General features: G+C 49.9%; 6 protein-coding genes across 6 annotated transcripts; 4 read left to right on the forward strand and 2 right to left on the reverse strand.

Moving 5' to 3' along the window:
- Positions 1-689: 689 nt before the first annotated feature.
- An11g07610 (uncharacterized protein) lies at positions 690-2,864 on the reverse strand (the record flags this gene model as incomplete). Its single annotated transcript, XM_059750397.1, has 4 exons — positions 690-1,046; positions 1,109-1,400; positions 1,447-1,870; positions 2,030-2,864. The coding sequence occupies 4 exons, from the start codon at positions 2,862-2,864 to the stop codon at positions 690-692; spliced, it is 1,908 nt and encodes a 635-aa protein (XP_059604307.1).
- A 340-nt stretch (positions 2,865-3,204) lies between these two features.
- On the forward strand, positions 3,205-4,426 carry An11g07620 (uncharacterized protein; the record flags this gene model as incomplete). Its single annotated transcript, XM_059750398.1, has 2 exons — positions 3,205-3,352; positions 3,408-4,426. 2 exons carry the CDS (start codon positions 3,205-3,207, stop codon positions 4,424-4,426), a joined length of 1,167 nt encoding a protein of 388 aa, XP_059604308.1.
- A 79-nt stretch (positions 4,427-4,505) lies between these two features.
- An11g07630 (uncharacterized protein) lies at positions 4,506-6,722 on the reverse strand (the record flags this gene model as incomplete). Its single annotated transcript, XM_001394695.3, has 7 exons — positions 4,506-4,563; positions 4,683-4,713; positions 4,770-5,836; positions 5,899-6,102; positions 6,305-6,311; positions 6,487-6,572; positions 6,664-6,722. The coding sequence occupies 7 exons, from the start codon at positions 6,720-6,722 to the stop codon at positions 4,506-4,508; spliced, it is 1,512 nt and encodes a 503-aa protein (XP_001394732.3).
- Positions 6,723-7,062: 340 nt separating this feature from the next.
- An11g07640 (uncharacterized protein) lies at positions 7,063-8,229 on the forward strand (the record flags this gene model as incomplete). The annotated part of the gene is made up of 4 exons (XM_059750399.1): positions 7,063-7,402; positions 7,461-7,765; positions 7,876-7,984; positions 8,042-8,229. 4 exons carry the CDS (start codon positions 7,063-7,065, stop codon positions 8,227-8,229), a joined length of 942 nt encoding a protein of 313 aa, XP_059604309.1.
- A 208-nt stretch (positions 8,230-8,437) lies between these two features.
- An11g07650 (uncharacterized protein) lies at positions 8,438-9,351 on the forward strand (the record flags this gene model as incomplete). The annotated part of the gene is made up of 3 exons (XM_001394697.3): positions 8,438-8,618; positions 8,675-8,856; positions 8,914-9,351. The coding sequence occupies 3 exons, from the start codon at positions 8,438-8,440 to the stop codon at positions 9,349-9,351; spliced, it is 801 nt and encodes a 266-aa protein (XP_001394734.1).
- A 665-nt stretch (positions 9,352-10,016) lies between these two features.
- Positions 10,017-12,603, forward strand: An11g07660 (uncharacterized protein; the record flags this gene model as incomplete). Its single annotated transcript, XM_001394698.1, has 3 exons — positions 10,017-11,084; positions 11,131-12,143; positions 12,192-12,603. 3 exons carry the CDS (start codon positions 10,017-10,019, stop codon positions 12,601-12,603), a joined length of 2,493 nt encoding a protein of 830 aa, XP_001394735.1.
- Between the last annotated feature and the right edge of the window lie 31 nt (positions 12,604-12,634).

Consider the following 12,634-nt stretch of genomic DNA (forward strand, 5'->3'; position numbering starts at 1 on the left):
TTCGCGGTGATGAGATCAGTACAACGAAATAAATAGGATTCAGAGAGAAAAAGATATGGAACGTAGGGGTGGTTTCCATAAATACGGAGCCTCAGTATAGCTATCAATAATGTCACTATTGTAAAAGTATTCAAGGCTTGAGAGAGCTTGCGTAGCAGAGATTCGAAGTGGATAGATGATTGAAGTCAGTCGAACCGCAGGCAGACTTGCCGAGACCCTAGAAATGAAATGGACTCCTGCTCGAAATGATAAGAGCTGTAGGAATAGCCTAGCTAGAAAACATCACAGAATCCTCTTAGATAACGAATACTACTGGCGGCAGATATATCGGGTCCAGTAGTAGCGTTTGAATCTGCAAAACTATGAAGATGGATGGAAGTGTGAAGGAGGAATGAAGCATTAAAACGGCTTACACCGGCTCATTAGTACAATATTGCAATTGCGCGATGATAGGAAGGTGAAGCTTCTCACTCCATTATCGTCTCCCTTCACGTAACCTCTGCCTAGCCCTGGAAAGCTAGCCCAACAAAATTCTGTCGATTTGTGTTCCTGTATTTAGTCGGGACATTGACTATAAAGTGGCGCTTGTTACATTATTGGCCTGACAAGTAGACTCGTTCTACAGCTCTTCTCAGTAGGACAAGTACTCCGCTTGGGTAGGAGTTATCTTAATACTTCCACCTAAGGCATCAACCGCTAACACCCCCATCCCAATCAACCCAGCCAAACGTGTTCAGCAGCTCTAAATGCGGATATTGCAGAAGCTCATCATTTAGCAACGACCTGACAGATTGCAGCTGCTCAGCCCCTAGCGGATCAGGATCCAATATCCGGTCCAGAGATCGACTTATGATCCTTCGGATGAAAGATACCATGCTCCTGCAAGAGGCCTCAGTCTCAATCCAGTCCAGACACAGTACCAGCAGACTAAGGTTCTGAATTATTGCCGATCGTGGGAGGCGTGTTTGATAGCTATGCGGATGGGTGGCTTGTCGCAGCAACTGCAGACAGAGGATGCCGCTGGCTGGAACAGCGTATGACATGGTCTTATAGTTGTATTAGAGATAATCAACTTTGCACACACACACAGGGGATCCGCAATACGTACCAGCCACTCGAAGTCAGCGTATAGACCAACAAACCGGTCTTTCTTCTTCCAGAAGATCAAGGTCAAGTCCAGCATTTCATGACTCACTTCGACGAGGTCTTGCTCGGTGACGATATGGTGTCGCTTCAACAGCCGTTCCAACAAAAATAAACTCAGAAGACATTCGAGACGCGTGAGTATCTGCGCGTAGAGGATATATCCGGGAACGTTGGTGTTGCTGAGCTCTGACTCCGAGAATTGAATTATTGATGGAAGTTGCGTGTAAGTATCATGGGTTCGTTGCTTTAGTTTCCTGATACTAGTGTTAGAAAGTATGTGCGTGGGTTGGAGTAACGTACATGGCTTTATCGACAGATCCATCAGCTAGATTATCCATCGAACCTTCCAAAAGCTCCAAAATTTCATGGCGGATCCGGGCGAAGCTTGTGCGGGATCGGAGAATTGTAGTAGAGTAGATCTGGTTGTCTGTGTTCCATCCGTTGGGGTCTAGCTGCGCAGCGGCAGATGGGAGATTGCCAGATAGCAGGGCATCATCACTCAGATCTAGTGGCAGTCTGGTAGATGAATATGCTTGACTCAAAAGAGGCGGTCGCCCAGTGAAGGTCGAAATGACCTTGTCAATGTTGAAAACAGCGGCATACAGCCTCCTCTTGAGTTCGTGTTGGAGACTAATAGTTTCTGTCTCTGTTGAATGTTCGCGATGAAGTCCGAGTGAAGTGGTCACGGCCACTAGCTCGCCGTGCTGTGTCCAGTGGGAGAAACCTTCGTTCGGTTAGACCAGAGGCATATTTGGTCAGTAATATGACCTACTCTTGTCCCCGCTCAAGATCCCTTCCAAAATATTATGCTTGTACAACAGATACACAAAGAGAAGATTGACGGAGCCAAGCTGCTTGCATAGATCGATGCATAAAAACGCACAGTGTTTGAAACGAGCCATCAATTGCTTGGTGTTCGTAACATATGGATGTCCCTGGCAATACCGGGCGACAGCTTGACTCTCCGACGACGGGGAGATTGCTCCGCAAGCCCAGTAGGTATACAGGATGCCAATAGTTTCCCATCGCATCTGTGTCCCTGTAAAGGAGGTCAGCCAGGCCTGCGGATCCTGTTTCTTTTGTAGCGGGGTTCTGCTATTCCGCGTGAGAATCGTAGCAGTTTCCAGCATGTCTTCTTCCAACCGTCGTCGTAGCGCCGGACGGAAAGCGTCCCACATTCTGTCCAATGCGTGACGCCCTGCCAGTCGGATCCAGCCATCATTGGGATTGATGTGGCTCGAGAAGAGTGTGGAGCAGTCGCGCTCCTCCGGTAACTGGCTCAGAATACGGGCGCCGAGCTGCACAAGTGGTGTGTCTACTTGGGGGTCTGGAGCCGAGTCTCGTCTTATTTCTGAAGTTCTGTTCGTGTCCTCCAACTCAAAACAATCACCATGCTCCACAAAGACTGAGGTAAAGCTCGTCGGTCCCAGGTACTCGTTCGGGCTGTCGATTAGGGGCGTGCTCCGGTCCGCAACCCGGTGGTTCTCTGCGGATGTCGCATGCACCTCAGGAAAGGAGGCACCTGATCCTGCAAGTGATTGTGAAGCTCCCTCCGAGACCCCGCATTTTGTTCTGTTCGACTGTGACAGGTAGATACATTCGAGTGAATGCTTCTGGCATCGATGACATGTCGGCTGATTGTGGTCACAAGCTAGTTTCCGTCTGCGACAGGCCTCACAGGCAGCCCTGCGACCGTTGCGCCGCCGCAGAGAAGGCATAAGGCTGAAGGTTGCCAGCTGGCATAGACACAAGTCAAAGAACTTCCACGGCGTTGGTGGTTGATAATGCTAGTAGTTAGTTTAGTGCCGGAAAGCCCCTCGGCGTTCGGAGTGGCCGTAATCGTTCCCGATTGGCTCTGTCCCGATAAGCCGCTCAGTAATGCCTCGACATCCTAGTATTTGCAGGGGCTATTGGCGGTGCTTTGCTCGTCTTCAGATTCCTTGAAGTTGCTTCGTACAGCCGAATGCCGATTCCGATATCCGTTGTGTGGCCAGACAGTATATATTTATCTATGCAAATCGACACTGAGATGCCGTGCCATAAACCACACGCAGAAAAATGGCACGATCGAAGCTTCAGGTGCATCTATATGACCATTCAAATGATGCAACATTCGTGTTCTTCAATGGGGACATAATCTCAGGCGAAATTAGTATTCATCCGGGAAACAATATCCTTTACTCCTATCTGGTGATCATGCTTGAAGGTAAAAATCCTTCCTTCGTTCATCCAGACAACTACTGAGACGTTGATTCATCCAGGTGTGACCACAATCTCCATGCAGCATGAAATGGGAATCAAAATCCAGAGCACTCAAACTTTTCTACGTCTCTCTCAGCAGATGCAAGTCGATTCTCCTGGAAATATCCCATTTGCCTTTGTTATCCCGTCAGCTCTGCCCATTGAAACATGCAGTCACGCTGTGTCCGATCCACTGGTACGATATGCACACACAACATTGCCTCCTTCTCTGGGAAAAGCTGCAGGTGCTACAGGAAGCAACAAGTCTGATATACTAACCCCAAATGGGGTACATATTCGCTACTGCATCAAGGCAATGCTTCAACATTGTCAGCAAGACAGGGAACCGGTGCTCAGCACCAGACGGGAAATCTATATCATTCCTACCCCTTCGTCAGAGAGGCCACCCCCCGCCTTTACTCCTACTATCAGTTACTCGGATAAAGCCACTCAACTAGCCCTGGAAAAGCACGGATCCCCAATAGAGGCCCAGGTCGTACGTAACATCTTCCGGCAAAGAGAAGGCCGCCTCGTCATTGAGATCCTACAATCGGACCCGCTTACCATGCACCTTCAACGGCAACTACCTAGGGAGTCTACCATCCCCCTTCGACTCCGGTACTATTCAGCCTCCGGGATCTGTCCTCGCTTGCATCGTATGACAATATCAATGCGTGCCTTGACATTCTTCGGTCAGTCTCCAAGTCCAGATATCTCCTATCGAACCACAAGTCACCAATCTAGCGTTTACAAGAAGACTCTACAAGTCGCCTCACAAGATCTGTCTAGTGTGACATGGGAGGCTGTCCCATGTCCTACAGAATCGGAACCAGAAAACAAGATGACTTATGAGGCCCTCGTTCCGGTGTCTTTTACTCTTCCTTCTGACATACCTTTTGTACCCACCTTCCATTCTTGTGTGGTGGGCCGAAGCTACGAGCTTGAGATTCGAGTATACTATCAAGTTGGAAGAGAATCGATCTTTCCACGTCGGATTTCGACCATCGTGCCCCTGGTAATCACGATGAGTAACAGATAGGAGCTATTTATTGCAATTTGAATGTTAGCACCAAGTGTCTAAACCGAGGAGGATAGATAGCGATGTTATGGTGTCTTCCTTAGTATATTGGTTCATTGATGGCGAATGTATCTGCTTTTAGAATCATGTTTAGCAAGCTATATATATTTAGTAAGTAGCATCAAGACCAATGCGACTATCTATCCTTCTCTCCAAGAAAGGAACTTGACAAGAAAAGCATATTCCAATTGAAAGAGGATTTAGAATCCAGCCTTACTAGTGCAAAATAATTCTATTACTGTCAATTTCTATCACCAAGTCTTTCAATCTGTCTTCGACATCCTCGCAAAGAGTAATAACACACCCGTAGCCCCAATACTAAGCCCCGAATACAGCTGTACACCCAGATATGACCCCGTATTATCCAAAATGGCACCCGCAACAGGCGAGCCACACAGTGACCCCAACCCACACAACACCGAACACATACCCAGTCTCGTTCCCAAGGTTTCAAGGTTTGGAGTAAGGGCGGTCAAAGCCACAGCGGGAAGTGCAACAAAAGCCCCAGAGAAAAACCCATACAGGACAGCAAATGCGATCAAACCTCCGGAGTCGGTGATAGCGATCCAGCATAGCGCTAGAATCCCACTGATAATAGCACTCGCCAGGAGAATGTTCAACGGACCGAAGCGCGGGGCTAGAAGTCCTGGGATGATTCTCCCGGGAACAGACGCAGCATTGAGTATTGAGACAAGATAGAAGGCGAGGGGTTCACCTACAGCATGCTTGTGGATGGCGTAGGCTTCTATGTAGAAGATGGGGTTGAAAAGGCCAATGTAGCCGAAGAACATGGCCACGCAGAATAAGGTATAGGGTATCTCTTTGAAGGCGGAAGATTCGGCTAAGACGCGTTTGTGCTTGGGAATTTGACGTACGCGCATAACACACAGGGAAAAGACAGTCGTTACCAGGACTATAAGCCCGAGTGCTCGTGTGGCCCATCCGAAGCCGATGCGAGGCTGGAGTTGGCGGAAGATGATGGGATAGAGGACGCCTCCGAGGCTGCTTCCAGACGCGGCGATAGCGATAGCGATGGGACGCCGCGAGGAGAAATATTGTGGAATTATGGCTACAGAGGGGATGTAGAGACATCCATTTCCGAGCCCGATGCAGAATGCTTGCGCGAGGAGGACTTGCCAGTATGAGGTGCAGACACTGAGTGCCATGAATCCGACGACGATAAGGGCGGAGCCAGTGATGATGAGGATGTAAAAGTATCCTGAATCGTATAGGGGACCAGCGATAACTCCAATTAGGAGGAGGAGAAATGCTTGGATTGCGCCGATCCAGGAGATGTCTGATCTGGACTGGGCCTTAAGCAGGCCGATTTCATAGTAGGTTTGGAAGGCACCATATGTGTTTACCGTTCCCCTGTGGTTCACGAAGGTGCCATGTTAGTAGTATATCTCACTGGGACGATATGAAAATAGTACCATGAGTTGAAGAAGAGGAAGAAGGAGCCTGCCACCTGCAGCCAGGCTCGGAGACCACCATTTGGCGGCGTAGTATAAGCTGTACTCTGCTCGATAATATTCGATTTAGCCTTTTTCGGTGGCTCAGGCTTTTCCATGGTATTCGTTGACTGCTGTCTCTCAAGTCCAATGTAAGGAGGAGATCGATACTGCTCACTATGGTATCTGGAGGATTAGACTACTATCATTGATATACACTTGAGGCTCGGCTCTCGGCTTCGGAGTCAATGCGGTTCGGAATAAATGGCCAGATCAAAGAACCTTATCAAGCCATCATATCTTGTCGTTTTGCCAAAGCCGACTTAATCTCTCTCCGCGGCATTGAGATAAGCACGAGCTGGCATGTTGAAAAGACTCCCCGACTGACATGTAGTCTATTGAGCGTTCAGCAAATAATCACTGCGCAGATGAGATGCTTTCTGATATGGGCCTGTCGAGTGCTTCTAGAACGGAATGTTCATACTGATAACGCGCTATAATCCAGGCATATCCACGATAAACAAATGACATGACAAGTAGAATATTGTGTCATATCTTAAGTTTACCTACTGTCAGCGGCTACAATGCTATTTTTTTTTACCACACATTCACATGGAGGCCTTTTACTATTCTGAAACAAAAATTCTGCTGGCAGCCTACATATTATCATGCCAGCAAGTATTGATCTAAGTAAGAGAAATCCCCAATACTCACAATAGGCACACCAAGATATACTCCGTGTCTTACGCTCTACCTGTCGGAGCACGTGACCAAAACATCCACGCGCCCTTGGGAGCAGCAACCATTGTCCATTCTCACCATCTGCATTATCATTACCTACATATGTCAACAATAGAAGATAATCGAATTTCCTTTATCAGAGGCTCTGGAGCGACCGCCTGTCTTGATGCTGTCGTCGCTACTACGCTCCTTACCCCGGCTGGGACGGCCATGGAAGCCCTGTTCCTTCTCTAATCCAAAAATTGCCCGGATACCAGCATGTCAAAAAATCGAAGAAGAAAACTTACCGGACTATATCGCTTCGCGGTATTATCCCGTTCAAATAGGTGATATCTACCAAAATAACATCAGACTGTTGGAAAATGAGGATACGGGGCAAGCTCCACTGTATGGCTTGCACGCGACATGAAACACCGTGGTTACGTTACCCTCAAGACATTCATCAATTCTGTATCTATGGGAAAGTACTTGGATGATGAGATTCAGATGTATAAACGTATCGAGAGGGGTTCGGGATTTCACACCGGTCGCAATGCTGTCAGGAGATTACTCGACTCTTTTGATATTGATGGGCCCGAGGGTAGACATCGATGCCTGGTACATCCTCCACTGTGGGAAAGTGTGCTGACAATTCTGCACCGGAATCCGGTGCGAAGGCTACCTGCGCCGGTGCTTGCATTTGTGCTGAAGCGTGTGTTTCTGGCGCTGGATTACCTGCACACGGAAGGCCAGGCTATTCATACCGGTATGTACTCCGGGAATGCTCTCCCTTCGGTTATGTGCTTAAACATGGTATATACCAGATATCAAAGCCGACAACATTAGCATGTTCGGCATCGAGGATGATTCAGTCTTTCATGACTTTACAGAGAATGAGCTCAAAAACCCTTGTCCGAGGAAGGAGCTAGATGGAAGGAATATATACGTGTCTCGGGAGATCGGAATGGCCCGAGAGTTGGGAGCTCCGATCCTATGTGACTTTGGATCTGCTGTGCCTGGTGATATTGAGCATTCGGAAGATATCCAACCTGATATCTATCGCGCCCCAGAGGTGATCTTGGAGGCTCCATGGGGCTATAAAGTGGATATCTGGAATGTGGGGTGCATGGTGAGACAAAAGCTAGATGGCAGTGCCACAACTTGCTGAGTCCTTGTCTCATAGATCTGGAATGTCTTTGAGGGCGGATCCTTGTTCACTGGCTACGACCCGGATTTCAGGCGTATCGAAGTCGAGCACATTTCGCTGAGATCATAAGACTGCTCGGGCCTCCTCCCCCTGAGCTCCTCGCTAAAGGGAGGCTTCGTCATAAATTCTTTTCAGATGATGGTAAGCTAGTATTCGGTTTAGCTGTGTACTATTACATTCGCTCACTATATGTCATAGGTGACTTTCTAGCTCAATCCCTGTTAGGAGATCGCATCCCACTTGAGGATAGGGAAACATCCTTCAAAGGGCTGAATAAAACCCGTTTTTTAGTCTTCGTACGAAAGATGCTACAATGGGATCCAAACAAGCGTAGCTCTGCTAAAGAGCTGCTAGAGGATGAGTGGATCTGTGAGAACACCAGGTAGGGGGCTAAACATTTACGCGTTAGGCGTTCCAAGACAGGAAATCTGCCGATATTGCCTGACTGCCTCAGGAATCAGCACGTGCTGGCAGCCGAATCCGGTTAGTGTTCCCCCACTGATGCAATCACGCAAACAGCTTGTTGGAGCAGTGGAAGCTCTCGGAACGCTTCTTCTCTCTTCATCCCATCTCATTTGCTCCAGATAAAGCACAATGGCCTCAATTCTTCCCCGTGTTGGCTTCCGCGCCTTGACCGCTCTGCCCAGAGCCACCCCTCTTCCCCGGGTGTCTCTCACGCAGCTCTCTCGCGTGCAGCCCCGCGTGCAGCCCCTCACTCGCCGGTTCCTCGCAACCATTCCTCAGGAGCAGCCTCGTCTGCGTCTTGGATCGACCGGTAGGCCAACCTTTCCAATTTTACCGCGCCAATTGTACACACACTAACCGGCGTAGCTCCCAACTTCAAGGCCCTTACCACCCATGGCGAGATCGACTTCCACGAGTTCATCGGCAACAGCTGGGCCATTCTCTTCTCCCACCCGGCTGACTTCACCCCCGTCTGCACCACCGAGCTGGGTGCTTTCGCTAAGATGAAGAATGAGTTTGAGAAGAGGGGTGTCAAGATGATCGGTCTGGTGAGTGGTCTAGGAACACAATTTCGGGTCGGCCGCTAACAGTCAATGAACCTCTAGAGCGCCAACGATCTCAGCTCCCACGACCAGTGGATCGATGACATCAACGAGGTTGCCAACACCAACGTTCAGTTCCCCATCATCGCCGATGCCGACCGCAAGGTCGCCTTCCTTTACGACATGGTTGACCAGCGCGACTTGGACAACATTGCTGAGAAGGGTATTCCGTTCACCATCCGCTCCGTCTTCATCATCGACCCCGAGAAGAAGATCCGTCTCACCATGTCGTATCCTGCCTCGACTGGCCGCAACTCGGCGGAGGTCCTGCGCGTCATCGACTCCCTGCAGACTGCTGACCGCAAGGGTATTGCCACTCCCATTGACTGGCAGGTCGGCGAGGATGTGATTGTGCCCCCGTCGGTGTCGACCGAGGATGCCAAGAAGAAGTTTGGCGAGGTGCGCGAGCTGAAGCCGTACCTCCGTTACACCAAGTACTAGAGTGCTTGAGCGGGGATGAGAGATTGTAACAACAGTAAAATGTGCAACAATATATATCACTTATATATCAACGGAATAATATCCTGTCTAGAACACTTCCGAAGTAAAGCAGGTATAAACTGAGACAGTCAGGTGATAGCCCCCAGGGTCCAGTCCCTGAATAGCCCGCACTAGTCCCAATCCAGCCACACCCCAAAGCAGCCCGTCTCCGCACTAGACCCAAAACAGCAAATCCAATACAAAATGGGTTTCAAATCGGGCGAATTTCTGTTTATCGCCAGACGCGCCGCCGCCTCGAGCTGACATGTCCTTTTTCTCTCTTCATTCATTCAATTGCTCCCGGTTCCTGGCGATCCCGTCTTGGTAACCCCGAGCTGTGCTCAGCTAATTATTTGACCATACCCCGGACATCGTATCCCATCTGACCCGATTTCCCGTACATTCCGTCCACTTTTCTCTTTCAGGCACGCCGTCAGCGTGGGACGGTGGCAGTTCTAGACTGTGACCGGCGGGGCAAACCAACATTCCAGAGTGTGTTCTCGCCCCGGGACACCCGGATCTGCCGATTGGATTTGATTAAGTTGCTTTATCTGACACCCACATTCTTTATTATTCCTTTACTCCTCTTATTTCATTCGTTCCGATAAAGTTCCCGGCTGCACTGCATGCCGGGCCACTCCCGCAGTCGGGACCGGTTGAGTCCCAGCAGCGAGCTGGACGATGCCGATCCCGTTTACTCTCCTTCGGTGTACCAGAGAGAGCATTATTATAACAATGATTCGTTGTTTGACTCCGCTGACGATGATTACACCCGTACACCACGAAATGTCTATAGTTACGAAACCCATGATGAATATCACGATGATGACGATGACGATGACGATGTCCATGAGCATGACCACGACCATGAATACGATGATAAGTTTGAGGAGCCTTGGGTTCCGTTGCGCGCTCAGGTCGAGGGTGATCAGTGGAGAGAGGGGTTCGAGACTGCCATACCTAAGGAAGAGGATGTCACTCAAGCAAAGGAGTATCAGTACCAGATGAGCGGGGCGCTTGGTGATGATGGACCTCCTCCGCTGCCGTCTGATGCGTTGGGTAGGGGAAAGGGAAAGAAGCGATTGGATCGGGAGACGCGACGGCAGAGGAGGAAAGAGAGGCTTGCGGCATTCTTCAAGCATAAGAATGGTAGTGCGTCGGCAGGATTGGTCAGCGGGGATGCTCTGGCAAAGCTGCTTGGGTCACAGGATGGAGATGAGGATTGTTTGAGTCATTTGGGTACTGAGCGTGCGGACTCGATGTCGCAGAAGAATTTAGAAGGGGGAAGGCAAAGGAAGCTCCCAGTGCTGAGTGAGGAGCCGATGATGCTTCGGCCGTTTCCAGCGGTAGCGCCGACCGGACAGACACAGGGACGGGTGGTCTCTGGGGCGCAGTTGGAAGAGGGAGGCCCCGGTATGGAGATGCGACATCGTGGTGGAGGTGGGCCGCCTGCAGAGGGGTTGCTTCAGAAAGAGGGTGATTGGGACGGAAGCACGAAAGGTTCTTCTACTTCTGCACGGCCGTCGTTCTGGAAGCGATATCATAAAACGTTCATCTTCTTTGCGATCTTGATAGTGCTGGCAGCTATTGCGATTCCTGTGGGGATCATCGAGGCAAGAAGGCTTCATGGGACGAGTGGAGGCGATAATTCTTCGAATTCTAATCTGAAAGGGATTAGTCGCGATAGCATTCCGGTAGGTTTGTCTTTTACTTGCCTCTTGGTGATACTGACGATATCAGGCTTACGCTAGAGGGACGTACCTGGATCCCTTTACATGGTACGACACCACGGATTTTAATGTGACGTTCACAAATGCTACAGTGGGTGGACTGTCTATCATGGGACTGAACTCGACATGGAACGACTCAGCCCAAGCAAATGAGAACGTGCCACCCTTAAATGAGAAGTTTCCGTACGGGTCGCAACCTATTCGCGGTGTCAACCTTGGAGGTTGGTTGTCGATCGAGCCCTTCATCGTCCCTTCGCTTTTCGATACCTACACTTCAAGCGAAGGGATCATCGACGAGTGGACACTATCTGAGAAACTAGGCGATTCAGCCGCCTCAGTCATCGAAAAGCACTATGCCACCTTCATCACCGAGCAAGACTTTGCTGACATCAGAGATGCCGGTCTCGATCACGTCCGGATCCAGTTCTCATACTGGGCCATCAAGACATACGATGGCGATCCGTATGTCCCAAAAATCGCATGGCGGTACCTCCTCAGAGCCATCGAATACTGCCGCAAATACGGTCTCCGAGTCAACCTCGATCCCCACGGTATTCCAGGGAGCCAGAACGGCTGGAACCACAGTGGCCGACAGGGCACAATCGGCTGGCTAAATGGAACCGACGGGGAACTTAACCGACAACGATCTCTCGAAATGCATGACCAGCTCTCGCAATTCTTCGCACAGGACCGATACAAGAATGTTGTAACGATTTACGGCCTCGTAAACGAACCGCTCATGCTTTCCCTCCCTGTCGAAAAAGTCCTCAATTGGACCACAGAAGCCACCAATCTAGTCCAGAAGAACGGCATTAAAGCATGGGTCACCGTCCACGATGGCTTCCTCAACCTAGACAAATGGGACAAGATGCTCAAAACCCGACCGAGTAATATGATGCTTGATACCCACCAATATACCGTCTTCAACACGGGCGAAATCGTCCTCAATCACACCAGAAGAGTAGAGCTCATCTGTGAAAGCTGGTACTCTATGATCCAGCAGATCAACATTACCAGCACGGGGTTCGTATCTTCCCTTTCCCATGCATACAATTTACTGACCTTATCTAGATGGGGTCCGACCATTTGCGGCGAATGGTCGCAAGCAGACACCGACTGCGCTCAATACGTGAACAACGTCGGTCGCGGTACTCGTTGGGAAGGCACTTTTTCTCTTACCGACTCGACTCAGTACTGTCCCACAGCGAGCGAGGGGACCTGCAGCTGCACGCAAGCGAATGCTGTCCCTGGCGTCTACTCGGAGGGATACAAGACCTTTCTCCAGACCTACGCCGAAGCACAGATGTCGGCGTTTGAGTCCGCTATGGGGTGGTTCTACTGGACTTGGGCAACGGAGTCTGCAGCGCAGTGGAGCTATAGGACGGCGTGGAAGAACGGCTACATGCCGAAGAAGGCCTATAGCCCGTCATTTAAGTGCGGGGATACCATCCCTAGTTTTGGCAATCTGCCGGAGTATTATTGAGTCTTCTTGAGACCTCATCTACAATGTCATG

Source organism: Aspergillus niger (assembly GCF_000002855.4).
Source record: "Aspergillus niger supercontig An11".
Classification (NCBI taxonomy): domain Eukaryota; kingdom Fungi; phylum Ascomycota; class Eurotiomycetes; order Eurotiales; family Aspergillaceae; genus Aspergillus; species Aspergillus niger.